The sequence below is a fragment of the Cydia pomonella genome, chromosome 16 (genome assembly GCF_033807575.1).
Source record: "Cydia pomonella isolate Wapato2018A chromosome 16, ilCydPomo1, whole genome shotgun sequence".
Classification (NCBI taxonomy): Eukaryota; Metazoa; Arthropoda; class Insecta; order Lepidoptera; family Tortricidae; genus Cydia; species Cydia pomonella.
Genome location: NC_084718.1, coordinates 11,675,340 through 11,691,228, shown reverse-complemented (window position 1 = coordinate 11,691,228; position 15,889 = coordinate 11,675,340). Strand labels below are relative to the sequence as shown.

The following is a 15,889-nucleotide window of genomic DNA, read 5'->3' as shown; positions in this document are numbered from 1 at the left end:
CCTTAAGTCGGAAGTGAGCGACGCACCGAAACCGCTTTTCTATGCAAACGTAGTCTCCATTTTCCTCTCTCGATAACATTATTGAAAATATTTTGACACAATTTGTTGTATATGAACCACAGTTATTCCTCTTCGTTCGATGTTTTCTATTTTTTATTATAAGAGGAAGAGTTAGGAGCATTTAGAAATTTATACGACATTTGGTTTTCGACCATAACCCTTATAATCAAAAATCGAAAAAAGTCAAACGAAGAGGCATAGCTATGTTCAATGTATATCAAATCGTGTAAGCATACTAATATTGTTAATACCCAGAGAGGAAAATGAGGACTACGTTTGTATGGAGAAGCGGTAGTCCAATTTCCTCTTAATTCTTCAATTTGGGCATTTAATTATATGTCTATTGGATCTATACTTAAAGCATTACTGGGAGAATTGACCATAGAGCTATGATATCATCGTTACAAAGAAATAACAATAAACATTTAGCATTGTAGTGTGAATGGCGACATTCAAACCAAACCTTTCCATCCTTTTTCGTTTAGCTAATATACAAGTCACTAAATAAATGATTTTATGTTATGGAACTTTAAAAGAGATACGGTCTATCTGAGGAGGGGAATGTAAACGCTCCAGGTAGATTCTGATGATAATATATTTTTTCTTCAAACAACACAATACAACTATCGAGTAACTCAGATGCTTGCCATTTTCAGAATGAAATCGCCTGCAGATCTTTATTCCTTCAGCAGGGCGATAGCTCTGAGTTCAAATAATCGTTGTTGCCAGTTACCTATCTCGGGACTGTGAAGGTGTACAACCTTCACAGTACATTTTTGAATTTAACTAATTTCACATAAATTGTAAAAAATCGTTCTTCCGTTCAAGATTATACAAAATTGACTTATATTTTGTTTAATCAGTTCTGATCAGACCGCGCGTAAGCGCAACAATCCATAACGCCCTTGTTAAAAATAACCGCTGTCACGTAGTTGTCAAACTGGCTGTCTGTACGTCGTCGGGCCAGATCAGCTGATATAAACAAACCGACGACAAATTATCCTTGCTCCTAATGCCACAGATATAATTTACTAATTATATAGATACTATACTGGTCTTTATTTGCGGTTTCGTCCGTTGTCATTTTCGGACTAAACTTGCCCTTTTACCTATATTCAGGATCTAAATTTCATCTCCATGTGCTATTTCATAAATAAGTATATGTAGTAAAAAATCATTTAGCTGCTTTTGAGTAAGTATGTAATATAACTAATGTAGTGTAACAAATATCCACCTATGTTCACAAACATATTTTTATAAATATGTAGTGTCTGGACGCGATATAATTTCTTTTTTTTTACCTTGTCTGATGTTTCAGCTGGATTGCACCAGCTGTGGTGCAATCCAGCAGATGGAAACATCGTGGATCCAATGGAAACATCGTGCAAATGAAAGTATATCGCGTTAGACCCATTCTAGTCACTTAATATGTGTACAGTCAGCGTCAAATACTTTGTAGCAACCAGAGTAGCCAAATAGTTCGGTACAATATATATTTAGTAAGGTGTACTGAACTATTTGGCCACTTTGGTTGCTACAAAGTATTTGACGCTGTCCGTACAAAACGCGAGAGTTTAAAGTGTTTTTAAATATTGTCAGTCACGTGCTAAACAAATGTTAATGACACACAGACAATTAGCTAAAATATAAATATGTAGACAGGTACTCGTATATGACGTAAGTAAATTACCTCTAGGTGTTGTCACGTGATTACGTGGTTGAACTTTCGTTTCGGTTCTACTTTCGTAGTTTTTCTTGATACATCCAGCTCGAAAAGTACATACTCTATAAATGAATTCCATTTATGCTGCACTTTTGCAGCTCGCTGTAGATTACCGGTATTGTATTAATTATATTGTAGGACAGGAATGATCTTGTTTCTGCAACTTAACGACTGGCGCCCCTTTCGCGTGAAGGGTTTGCGTGGTAGGCTAGTCCAACCACCCCAATTTCTCAAGGAATCCTACCAAACTTTGATGTTAAGTAGGACTCGGGGAGATCTTCCGAAGATCCGAGAGGTTTTGCCCTGTATGGAACCACTCCGCTGCATTCCAGCATCACATGACAGGCTGTCTTTGCTTCCTCCATGCACCCTCGACATAGAGGACTGTCTGTATCACCTTATTATTGTCATATGTTTCGGTGTAAGCCATAACTCTGTAGATAGCAGTTACGATCGTGATAAGGACTCACGGTTTTTGAAAAATCGTGCTGTGTCCATTTTGATTCAATTAGGTTCGGACCTTATATAAGTAAATGTAAGATCGTGGTATAATCATGCTTAGCGGCAGTGTTAGACGGTTAGTAAAATGGATTAAGTTATGTTTGTTTGTACCTAGTTATGTTTGCATGAAATTGTACGTTTTCATTTTTGAGTGTGGCTCTAATGTTGTTCCACTTATGTGCTCATTTGTCGTATTACAAACACATATTTTTATCTACCCAGCTAATTATTTAATTCCAAAGTATTTTTTTTTCCTCGCAACATTGAGTTTGTGAGAATCTGTCAATCTACCGTAAGGTTTTCACTATACTTACTGGATTAGATAAGTACAATTTGTTTTCGATAGTTTAATTCATCGAGAAGGACACAAGATAGTTTTTATCACGGAAATCATCATTACTTGCAGATAAAGTTGCGGGCAGAAGCTAGTTTGCCTTAACTCTTAGGTACTCATTACTGTAATAACATTATCATAAACAGCTGTCCTTTATAGCCCTTTGAATTCCCGTCGCACGCGCAGCTTGGCAGCGCAGCCGCAACGCACGCGCAGTGGATTCGCATCGTTGACTTCCGACATCGAGAGCAGCCTTCGTAAACGCCTTCCGGAATTCTATTTTTTTCCAATTAATTGTTTGTGGCTGTCTTGTCTTACCATTTGTGCAGTGTTGACACAAATAAATCGATTCAGTAGGACTTGCCTTGAGGACAAGTGTGTGTGATAGAGATGGAATTATATTCCAACTAGTATTGTATTTTCCGCAGAGTATGTGTTGCAAATCTTTTAAATATATTGTGCGTTGCATATTACCTTTAGGTATTCGACGAATTTGGCAAAGTAATTTCATACGCATATTTAGATCATTACATACGGAATTAAGCTATGATTATGTGCATTTAAAATAGAACTTCAAAACATCCTAAACCCCCAAATCCAATCATAGAATCTATTCTGCTGGACTAACATTCAGTGTATAATATAAATAATATTAATGTGGATAGAAAGAGGGATATAGGAGATACCTATATACGAGTAATAATTACCAGTAATCTTCAAACGTGATTCTTGAAAATACCTGTTCTTCTTGTAAAACCTATAAAACAGTTTCAAGTATGATTGTCCGTAAGTTCTCATCTTTGTATCATCTGATTTATTTACGACACATATAAGTAGATAATTGCTAATGTTTCCGGTCCATTTGCATTGAATACCATTGTGGTTATAATTGTCCATAGGGAGAAGTTGATCCCTAATAAGAATAGAACAATAGTGTTAGGTCATATTGTTGCTTAATAGATTTACTTTGATACAGTCCTTGATTGTTTTCTAAAAGCGTTTGCACATCTGGATCATAAATAATCCAAACTCGCTGTCCCTATGATATATGTTTTTTCTTTGTTTAAAATGAAGTTCATGATGGTGTACACTTCAGTCACATCAGTTTAGTATTTTATTATAATATTTGCTTACGAGTCACGAGAAGTTAGCCGCCTCCATACGGTTAAAGTTACCTTCTCATTTTAAAACAAAATGTTGAAATAACATGAAACTCACATTTTACTTGCTCTATTTTCTTTAAAATACAATATTTAATAACGAAGAATAATGCCAGATGTAGATATTGGTATTTTGCTTAAATATTCATGTCAAGTTTCATGTTATTTCAGCATATTGTTTTGACGTCTACTACTCCTCAAGTACACAATAGCCCTTTTTTTCATACCAATTGATCTTGCATCTTGGTCTTTAGTTATATAAGCAAACTTTTATATTGTATCACAGTGACTGCATTATTTTGCTGCCACAATTTCTCTCGTGTATAATGTATTTGCAGATAGTTCTGTAACATGTATAATATATTCTCTAGTGTTGTTTTAAAACGACACGTTTTCGATTTCAACAGTAGAGTATGAGTCACATCAGTCAAATCTCCGCGACGTTTACAGTGACTAACGAAAATAACTCGTTCATTAAGTGGCTATTTTCCCCTCTGCTGACATCGACCTATAAACTTTTTATTTTTTACAAACTCACGGACGTGCAGAATTTCTCCACAATGTGTGTCAGGGTGAAGTACCTGTAAATACACGCCTAAATCATTAAATCATCATTCATGAATTAACAAGAAATAGCAGTGCTTAATTATGTGGTTTCTTGGGGAACAATAAGTTGACGTTCATTGTCGCACCTGTTCTTATTAAATGTATGGCTTTCCTTATAAAAGCAAAATTTTAATTTATTGTAGTAATTCGTACAATGTGATGATCTCACAGTGCTTCATGCAAACCGAATTGAATGTTTTCTTGTTAGACACACTTAATAATTCTCAAAGTTAAAAGAAAAACGGTGTGTAGTAATGACGTTGTTACAAAACCAAACTATAACCCCCCATTTTGTTATAATTCAGTGTTGGGATTGCTTCCTAATTGGAAGCAATTTTAAATAAGTATTCACGCCAAAATAACTTTTCTCCAAAACTTTTGCTGCGTGAAACCACACTTTCTTTACTTACGGTATTTTATTAGTACACATGAGTCACAGGACTTTATTCAGCCGGGAGAACGCTTAAATGAGGAGGAGAATTTAGTAAGGTTTTATTTTTATTATTAGCATCGAATGCAAGTGGATTAATTTTAGTTGAAGTTATATTTCTCAGATTGATCTAGAATATTACAGCCGCATACCGGTTCCATGCCAAAGCAAATTCCAAGATTTACCTCTGATCTACGATCCAAGGAACGTCGTCGCTACCATTTCCTGAGGTAAACATCACTTTACCACGTGCAGACTTACATGCCCTTACGTCATGATGGGATGCTTCTGCTAATGGAGCCGGCGTTTGTCGTGATAACGTCAATCCCCTGAATAGCCAACTGTCAACCTGGCTAAAACGGGCTTAATTAGACGAGTGACGTCAGTGGTGTCATGGAGATTATCTAGCTTTTATATATTATCGCCAAATTAAACATGATAGAGTAAATTGTAAGTATTAAGAAGATAAGTAAAAGTAAAATGCAGAATGCAATAAAATGCAAATTTTATTCGTAAAGAGAGTAAGTACCTACCTACCTACTACTACAATTGTAGTAGAAATAATCTGTCTTTCAGTTTTGATATTACCTATAAAAGTTTCATGCCATTAGATTCAGAATATTACTGTACCCATTCTTAGTAGTAGTTGATAGTTATCATTTATCATTCTTCAAATATTTAAATTTAGTAGCCATTAACGTGATTTATTCATTGCAATGAATGTTTATACTTTAAAAAGAGGCACCTGTTAAATGTATGATCTTTTCAAGATTATCAGCATTTTTGATGAGAGGTAATTCTTTGCGTTCAGCTTTATTTTGACGTCAGCTATTAGGTCCACCATTTTCTGTTTATAGAACAGAGCGTACAGTGGTGGTGGTGAGGTATAAAAACATTTATTAATTGTTTACAAAATATTATACAAAGTTTATATTACTTACCTACTTTTTGTAAATTTAGATTTAGTTGGATCTTCTGAATGCTTAAAATGTACAGAAACAGAATATAAACGATTAGGCATTTATTTTTCGGATTCGGATGTAAGATTGGTTGTAAAGGTTTAATGTATCAAACAACATACAATCTGGGCTCCCATCCAACGTGAAAAACAGGTCTAGGTCAGATTGAAGACGACTATTAGCTACACAGATTGCAACAAAATATGCTTAAGTGTTAACACTGTTGTCTTGTTATTATATCATTTGCATGGCTTTTTCGTAAATAATTTTCGATATTCATTTTCTTTTTGGCAAATATTGGCATATATTCAAAAAACCACCGTCGATAATCGATCAATTACGCAGCGTATCGTGCTAAATATTACCTACCATTATGTCAATGTGACCTTACCCTGAACACACCTCTGCTATGCTTAGAAAGGTATCGGTTACAGCGGTGGATCGACCTTAAAAAAAATTACCTACGCATAGCAACTAGTTCTTTTCACACTCCCACTTTCAAAACTACTATTGATTTAGAGAATAATGAGTATAGTGACATAAATATAACAAGACAAAATGTCACTACCATTTATAGTAGTCGAGGGCGACATTAAGAATTAAGAAAATAACTACACGTGCCTACACAATCATCGATTGTGATTGTCTTATTTATGTCTTATGTTATTTCTATTCATTCTTCGGAATTTGTTTAGGTACATAATTCTTAACCTTGTATGATGGACAAAGTAACAGCTTTTCAAACATTTCAGAATTCAGTAGCATCACGCGGTTTTCATTAGCTTGTCTCACGTGATGAAGTCATCACTAGATAATAACCTTAATTAACCAGTATTTTAAAATGGCGCTCGAAATGTTGCACTTTCTGGTTTATGGCCAAATTTGCATAGACCTTCATTAAAACGTCATGCGAGATCATAAAAATCCAAAGAGGCCTTTGCAAAGTCCTCGCTTGAGGCGAAATGGACGGAAGGACGATTGTATTTATATTTTATAGTTCAGCTTTGATGGATATTTAGTAGTTTGTCAAGTTTGATTAGAACGTATCGTATGTTGACTAAGCGAAATGTATATTGTATATGTAGGTAGTCGAATTTACTGTCGTTGAAAGGGTCAACTAATTTAAACTTTGAGCCAGTATCCAAGTGGCTCGGCTCGACTTGAACTATACGACATACTCATTTGTTTAATGTCTGTCGGAACAATGGGAGCGAACGAGTGAAGCTTCTTGATTATTCTAGGCACACTTGTTACTTTAAACCATTGAACACACTCAACCGGTTTTCTACGGAAGTGTTTCTAAACATTCTTTAAGTGCCTTCATTTTTCAAATTTACATTGTGGAGTCTTCTAATTCTGTCAAATACAGAAGTTATTTTTAGGAGTTGTAACGTACCTACTCATGAGTGTAGTGTAGCCAACATATACCTACTTATAGATTTATACATGTAACAAATTGACATCCTAATACTTTTGACGAGTAGATATTTATCTTTATCTATTATCCATATTAGCGATAACAAAACACTTTATTACACAGTTAGCGCTTGTAAAACTGGTGCAGTGAACGTGTGAAAAATTATTATGAAATTACATTCGGAACATTAAATTGTGTCACAGTGACCAAATAATTAATCAGTGACAATGGCGCAAACGCATACACAGTGCAAAATGGATCACAATTACAAATTGGAGAAGAAATATCTGGAGATGAAACGGCTAGTTATAGAAAAGACAGAAGAATTGAAACGTAGGGATAAAATAATCGCTCTCCTTGAAAACGAAATAGATGAAAGAGATTCTACAATAAGATATTTGAAAAATGAAATCGACAAATTCAGACAAGTCGTGAAGCCCTTGACCAGACAGATAATAGACAGTCATAGAAATGGAACAGATGGCGAAGAAGATGGATTTGTGATGAAAACGCCGGGTGTGGAAAATACTAGAGTATTGCCACTTATTGAGCCGCGGCTCAAAAGAACCGCCATATCAGCTGAGCCATTATCATCTCTCACTCAAGACAATGAGATGAAATTAGTCAAGATACCCAAAAGCAGCAAGTAAGTATTTCTTAAAGAAACTAGTCTATTACAAATAAGTATCGAGCTAGTTAGGGGCGTTTTGTTTTTTGAAACAATTTTACAAAGCGGTTGAGAATATTTAGCTCATCTGTAAGGTATACTTGCAACAAGGATTCATCGTTCTGTTAAAAACAAATTTAATTTTAACGACAGGTCGTTGACCGATCGAAAGTGTTGAACCGGACGATTTTATCTGATAATTGTAACATGTATTGAACGCAGTGAACGAAATTACCTTTAATTGGCTACTAACCTCTGGACACTCAGAGGCCCATTAAAAAAATCGTCCATTGTATTTTAAAACTTTATTTTGGAAAGTCAAAATTGCATTTTTCTTGGCAATTTTTTAATTTTTAGAGAACGTACTAAAACTATTTTTGGTCTGAAAACCGTCTAGCCATGCTAATTTAAGCCATGCCTAAAGGTAAGGTCCGGTAAGTCCGTAAATGTATATATGGCAAACACACTTATAATGGACATTGGACATAGAACCAATAATGAAAGCTAAACCAAAAATCCATGTTAAATAACTATTGAAATCAGTCTTAGACCTTGTCTTTTTACCATTAGCAAGAGGTGAGCAAGACATAGGTCATAGATCTGTTTAAGTTTGACGTTTCATTCATTTCAGTCTAGTCTAAACGAAATGGCGCCATGCTAACCATGATTGGTGAAAATCAATAATACTCATCTCTTTACTGTTTCATGATTGGTACCGTTACTATAATAATTTTACTGGTTAAGAGATGTTCAGACAAATACGAGATTTTACGGTATTTTTTTTTGTATCATTGATGCGATGCTACTGATTCTGAGAACACAAAAGTATCAGGATCTTTGTGAATCAGGTTGTCAATTTTTTTTTTGGAAAACGCTCAGTATTTGTAAAGTAATGTAAGACTTTATAGGATCCTCCTTTATCAACTCACATGCTTCATATTTTTTCTATTATTATAATAAAACATGGGTCACAGCTGGTAACTACAGTTGCCAAAAGCAAGTGAGTGGTTATCTTAATCACCAATAACTTATACGTAACAACTGATTTTGACTATACTTAAACTAACATTCACCAAAAGGAAGGAAGTTTATTATGTCTTGTCTCAGCAACTCCATAGACATAGCTAATTTGCATCAGCATACCCATTATAGATTTAATTGGTCCACTCATGAGTTCACCCTGTCAATACTGCCATCCATCAAACTGATTGAATTTCACAGTAAACATGCGCATGGAACCATCCAAGGCCAACATGTGTTAGCCGGGGTACCTTGGCTGAACCCATTTGGTATAATTGCGTACGGTACGAACCTCAAGTTTGTCCTCGCCATCGGCTGTGTCACGATTGATGAGATAAATCATAGGCCATATACGGTAGCATCGTTTGTCGTAGATGTATTTTGTTAAAACAAATTGTTACTTATTTATAAAGTTATTAGCTAATTTGTTGAGGACTCCGGGCTTTTACTTTACAGTAACATATGTGGCTATCCATGCGCAAGGGTTCATGTGCATACAATTTAGCATGGAACATAGTCACGTCACATATTTTTATTAAAAAAAAATACGTACTCAGCAGCCATCCGTTAAGGAAAATAGACTAACAAACATTGTTTAATGACAATCATGACTCATAAGCTTCCTAATGTTATTTTTTAGGACAGAACTTGGAATATTCGACCTTACCACGTATCGTTTGTCGCTCCCATGCGCGTATACTTCCGAATATGACAAGCTATTGTTGTATTTCATCCGGTCGTTCTTGACCTTATCACGTCGACGCAATCATAAGAGTTCCGGTGGGTGAAATCGGAACTAACATTGTCACGTACAAGTTGCAGTCTTATACAAAGGCAGTGGCGCCACGTTTTGCCGAATTGGTAGATGGCAAAAAAACAGGTTGAAATAAAGTAACTAGTTGCTATGAATTTCTTTTAAGGGATTGAGAGTTAGTAGCACCATGCAGCATCAAAGTCACTAAACTATTATATATTTAAGTAAAACTATTGGAATGTTCACTGGGTATACCCCGTATACCTAAGTTTCATAGTTTTCTGCTGATTTGACGAGAATGCAACCAAATTTACAGTACATATGGTGCTACTGAACTTTCCGTGCATATGTCGAAACTTTAAAAAGCTATATTTACTGTAAAACGTACGATACACGTGCGAATAGGTAATTCGCAACTTGTGTTAATTTAAAACACTCCCTTTGGTCGTGTTTTAATTAATCACCACTCGTTGCGAATTTCCTATTTTCTGCACTTGTATCGGAAATAACTATTAATTAACGGTTATCAATATAATTGAATACGAGCTTGTCAAAAATAATTCGGGTTTTTACAGGGAAGACAGTGGTGATTCATTTGTGATCATGATCATAAGTATATATTAATGTTTTTGAATACCTATATAATTGCCTTTGCATCTAATGCATCGTATTTTAGTTATGTTTCTTGGGTTAGCTACTTCTTTTAAGTCTTGCCCTCATGAACATATTTCATATCGTATCTCTCTCAGTTACTTAATGGTTAGTTGGAAGAGATCCCTTAAGTGGATAAGTTCGCCTTTGTACACATTAACTGTATTTACTCTGTGTTATGTACTTGTTTTGTGCAATAAAGTGTTTTACTACTACCTACTAATACTACTCATTAGGTAGATACGAGTTTTATTTTTATCTGGGAATAAATTGGTTGTTAATAACGTCATCATTTTGTTACAAAATTATTATATCATTTGCGAAAGGTATTTATTTTGCGTTTGATTACAAGTTATTTTATAAGAAACTGCCATTTATCAATACATGCTTTATTGGAGGATTGACGATATCTGATAAAAGAGAGGAAAAGTACAAAAACGTACAATTAGGTAGGTACCTACTTAACCACCGACTCACTATAAGGTTTCATGTTTCAAGATTGAAAATCCGAAATTTAATATAGGATTTTCAGTAAAAAGTATATTTACGTAGGAATAAACTAATTAATCACCTTGATCATTATTTTTATCATTTGTTAGAACAGAACGTTAGAGCTGTAAGTTAAAACAAAGCTCCATAAAGGTACATATGGTTTAACTATTGAATATCATCAGTGTCACATTTCAATTTTAATATATTATTACATTAAAGTATTAATACATGAGTATTAAATTTGAGTGGGTTGGTAATTCCTGAATAGGTACTCCATAGGAAAACAGATGAAACCTTAAATTCACCGGTTTTTTACTGTGCGATGTTTTGTATGATGGAAACACGGTCGCCGTAAAGATGCCATTGCGCTATTATGGTGCATTTATACCGTCGATTAATGCATTCGACGCCGACAGTCCCGTCGCAAAAACATGACATCAAATTCTGCAAACGTCTCGATATAAACTAACCTCGTCCGCTGAATCAGCGCTCAGGGTTTAGTTTTAACCCATTATTTACCTTATCTCAGCAATCAGGATAACATAGCAGTCGTTACGCCTAACAGCCCATCATTAGAGCCATGATCTTTTCATAAATCTGTCTTCTAGTTTATGAGGGACTTAAAGGTTATCCTTGTTAAGCCTATTACTGATGTTGCTCAGAACTTACTGGTCTCATGTATTGTTTGACATCTGACCATTAGCTACTGATGTATGTATCGCTTTGTGCTGCAAGGCAGTAATTATTGGCTGAATGATAGACTATGAGGCCGGGGCTAATAAATTTAGCACATTTTAAATGTAATTGTATAAATTGCTGGTTGCTCAGGCGTCTATAAATACTTTGCGACCGGTCTGGCCTAGTGGGTAGTCACCGTGCCTATGGAACCGATGGTCCCGGGTTTGAATCCCGGTAAGGGCATTTATTTGTGTGATGAGCACTAATATGTGTTCCTGAGTCATGGGTGTTCTCTATGTATTTAAGTATTTATAAATTATATATTTTTTCAGGTGAAAAGCAAAACTCACTAATTCATAGCCATAATGGTCCATATTACTAGTGAAATGAGGTAATTTTTGTTTAATATTTTTTCGTAATTAGTGAGTTTTGCTTGGCAGCCCACGATTTCGTTTTTTGAGTACCAACAATGTATGGTATTTATTAACAATCTATGTTTATTAGTATTTCTTATTTTTTTTCATCTTTTGCGTTGTTGCTGTCTACTTTTAGTTTACAGACCAGTGTTAAGTGGAGTATAAGTAGGTGCAAATAGATAATCGCATTATCTACGAGGTACATAATTACTTAGCATCGATTAGGTAACCGAGAAAATGTTATTACCCCTAATACTATGAATTTACTGTCGGAAGAATTTTAAACGGTACTCATGTAGACCCTAAAAACAGTTAAGATGAAAGAGGACCGGCTTCTCCATACAAACGTAGTCCCCATTTTGCTCTCTGGATATTGACATTATGAAAAATATTTTTACATAATTGATGTAAATTACCCATAGCTATGTCCCTACGTTTGACTTTTTTCGATTTTTAGGGTTCCGTACCTTGAAAGGAAAAAAACTGAACCTTATAGGATCACTTTGTTGTCCGTCCGTCCGTCTGTCTGTTTGTCAAGACCCTTTTTCTCAGGAACGCGTGGAGGTATCAAGCTGGAATGTATATCAAACACTCAGGTCTACTGTCCCTTGGAGCTGTGAAAAAATCAAACTTCTAAGCCAACGCAATCAAAAGATAAAGCCGTTTATGCCGTAAATTTTCGACACTCGCAAGGGAATCAAAACCTACACGGTATTTCCCGTGAACTCAGAATACGCAGTTTGCAGCAAGTCAGAAACCATAAGCCACACAAATTTTGATTAATGCGATAATTCGTAGGTACTTAAATGAATGCAATTCCTAATATCTTTTAATAATCTGGTAGAGACATAACTTATTATTTATTGTTTAAATAGGTAAAGGGCTTCCCGTCGTTTTATGACTCAGATACTCGTATATTGTCTAATCTTATCTTATATGTATTCAAAGTAAGCTTAATTCGATTACGATTCGGAGAGACAGATAAATAGTATTTACTAATTTAATCCGGATGATTAAACATAGGAATGTCTTCCTCATTAATTGAATGTTAAACCCATTGTTTGGGAATGATAATCGATCTTTATTTCTCAAAACTATACGTATTGACTAAAAGAATTTCTCTTAACTCAAGCTTTTTCGATTTCAGATCTCGGGAACTCATCAAGAGCGCGATACTAGACAATGACTTCATGAAGAATCTTGAGATGACGCAGATCCGCGAGATCGTGGACTGCATGTATCCAGTGGAATATGCCGCGGGCAGCCTCATCATCAAGGAAGGGGATGTCGGCAGCATCGTGTATGTTATGGAAGGTAAATTATAGCATCATTTAAGCTTAAACTGTTTTGAAGCCATCTAACGGCGAGCAAAGTTAATATACATGCGTACTGCTATCTATTAGTCAGTCGCTAACACATTCAACGCAAGCGGAGCTGCTGAAGCCATCTAGTGGCGAGTAGAGTAACTAATATATTAATATGAATACGTGTTGCCATCTAGTTGTCAGTCGCTAAAACATGCAACGCAAGGTGAGCGGCCTACCAAGATTGGTATTAGTTAGGCTATTCGCCGCTAGAGGGCGCTGTTTTCAAAATTAATAGGTGGAGCTGGTTCTGTAAGTGTAGTATAGATGGCGTTAATAGTAAAACTGACTTACAGTTATTTGCGTTCTGTAACATATTTGGAATCTTATATAAATTAAATTAGATTGAAGTGTGGATATAACACACCGTATAGTAACGTACTAGTGTATCACTTGAATTAGTCGATCTATCGATTTCGCCATTTTAGGTACGGATATCAGCACGGACAAGTGCAAAAAATATGTATACACGCCTATTATTGCCTACATATTAACGTAGTGTGTACATATTCTTGGCACTTTGTCTGTGTCGATATTTGATACCTTGATACTGTACTTGGCAATTTATACAAGAGAATTCGAAAATACTAAATATACCTTCATGAATCATGAAATACTCGTATTCGTACCTATAAGGATACGACCTTGAAAATAGCATACTTAGCAAAAAGTACGGACGACTCTTAGTAGGTAATTCTTACTTTTGAGAACTTCAACGTAGGTTTGATTCTCGATCTTTTTTATTCAATAAAAACTCAACAAGTATCAAGTAAACATAAACATGAGCACGTTAAGAACCAGGTACTTTCCCTGAGTCGTGTGCGAGAAAGCGGAAAAGCAGGCAATTTTCCTGCGACGGCTCGGAACTAGTGGAACTAGTTTTCCGCCGTGCGATACCGAATGCTTTCGTACCTAATTAGGAAAATACTTGGCAAATTATTGTACTGTAAAAAGTTTCGTTAAACCAGTTGTAAAGTAAATACATAGCTAGTGTATATAATCTGGAAAAAAATATTTAGCACATACGCTGGGTTATTTGTTTTTTTTTTTTTGTAGTAAACAATCACAAGCTCTGTTTCCGATGGTCATCATCTAATCTGCTAATGAGACCTAATCGCTATTATATACCATATAAAACAAAGTCCCCTGCCGCGTCGACCTGTCTGTATGTTCGCGATAAACTCAAAAACTGCTCAACGGATTTTCATGCGGTTTTCGCCTATCAATAAAGTAATTCTTGAGGAAGGTTTGCGTATATAATTGGCGAATGTTTTTTACTACCCGTGCGAAGCTGGGGCGGGTGGCTAGTTAGGTACCAATGAAATTTTAAATATGAATACAGAGCTTATTTTATGGTTAATTCATAATCCAAAGACAGCATCATCGATACTTGACTCGTTAGTGTTCTGCACTGCTACTTAATAGGTATTGAATCTAATAAGAAAATACAAAACATGATATAACGATAGAGCATGATATACCTTATATAGCTTAGCTAGGTAATATGTACCTAGAGTCGGACCAAGCTAACTCTGCATGGTATTTGCAATATAAAGTGTGGCATTATCATCATTAATGTCAAATTTCTATGAAAATATGACGTTTATAATGACACCATCTCACTTTGTACTGTGCATTAAATAATCCAGTAACTTTGTCGTCTTTTGTAATGAGGTTCGGCGTCAAATCCGGTAGTCAGAACTACCGGATTTGACGCAAATGACAATGTATAAAATTTTGTTAATATTACTTGTATAATACTCATTTATTGATAAAAAATTGTGATTTACGATACAAGTGCAGAAAATAGGAAATCCGTAACGAGTGGTGATAAATTAAAACACGACCGTAAAATATTTTACAGTACGTATGGTACTACATGAGCACATTCCGTGCATATGTTGCAACTTTAAAGAGCCATATCTTATACCTTTAAACGAGCAATTCTTGTGTATATATATATATATATATATATACATATATATATATATATATATGTATATATGTATTTCTGTGATCTCGGAAACGGCTCTAACGATTTCGCTGAAATTTGGTATATGGGGGTTTTTGGGGGTATACAATCGATCTAGATTAGTCTTATGTTTGGGAAAACGCGTGTTTTCGAGTTTTCATGCGTTTTTCTTTCGACGTCTTATGGTCGCTAATTTCGTGTTACTGGCGACTGTCCGTCTGGTCCAGCGGGTTAACACGTGGACGGCTAGAAACGAGTGTTACGGGTTCGAATCTCACCTGGTGACTATCTTTTGTTTTTTTTTATATATGTTCAAGTTTATATATAATTTTTTTAATTTTTATTGTTTTAGACAAGTTTAATTTAGTAAAAACAATTAGTTAAGATTATCACCTATACACCACCATATTACAATAAATAGTTATAACCGAGCAAAGCTCGGTCGCCCAGGTACTGTACTGTAAAACGTTGTACGTTGTACAGTCGAGTACACAGATATCTTTACAACCCAACATTTCAAATATATGTCAACGCGACCTTAAAATCAGTGTCATAGAGGCGTGTAAATATATTATTGCCATGTTGGCTTGTAAAGATGTTGGTGACGTCGACTGTACGATACTCGTACACGTGCGAAAAGGTAATTCGCAACTTGTATCGATTTAAAACACTCCCTTCGGTCATG

The 15,889-nt window shown here is 35.3% G+C and overlaps 1 protein-coding gene across 3 annotated transcripts in view; it reads left to right on the top strand.

The window, feature by feature from the left end:
• The window catches only part of LOC133526664 (cGMP-dependent protein kinase, isozyme 2 forms cD4/T1/T3A/T3B), a 150,888-nt gene that overhangs the window by 89,821 nt on the left and 45,178 nt on the right, over nt 1–15,889 (top strand). For 2 of the 3 annotated variants that reach the window (XM_061863359.1, XM_061863360.1), the window contains exon 3: nt 13,016–13,182. In XM_061863359.1, coding sequence (XP_061719343.1) covers nt 13,016–13,182 — 167 coding nt within the window. Of the gene's footprint in view, nt 1–7,313; nt 7,837–13,015; nt 13,183–15,889 lie in introns of all 3 variants that reach the window. The other variant, XM_061863361.1, reaches the window with a different exon arrangement.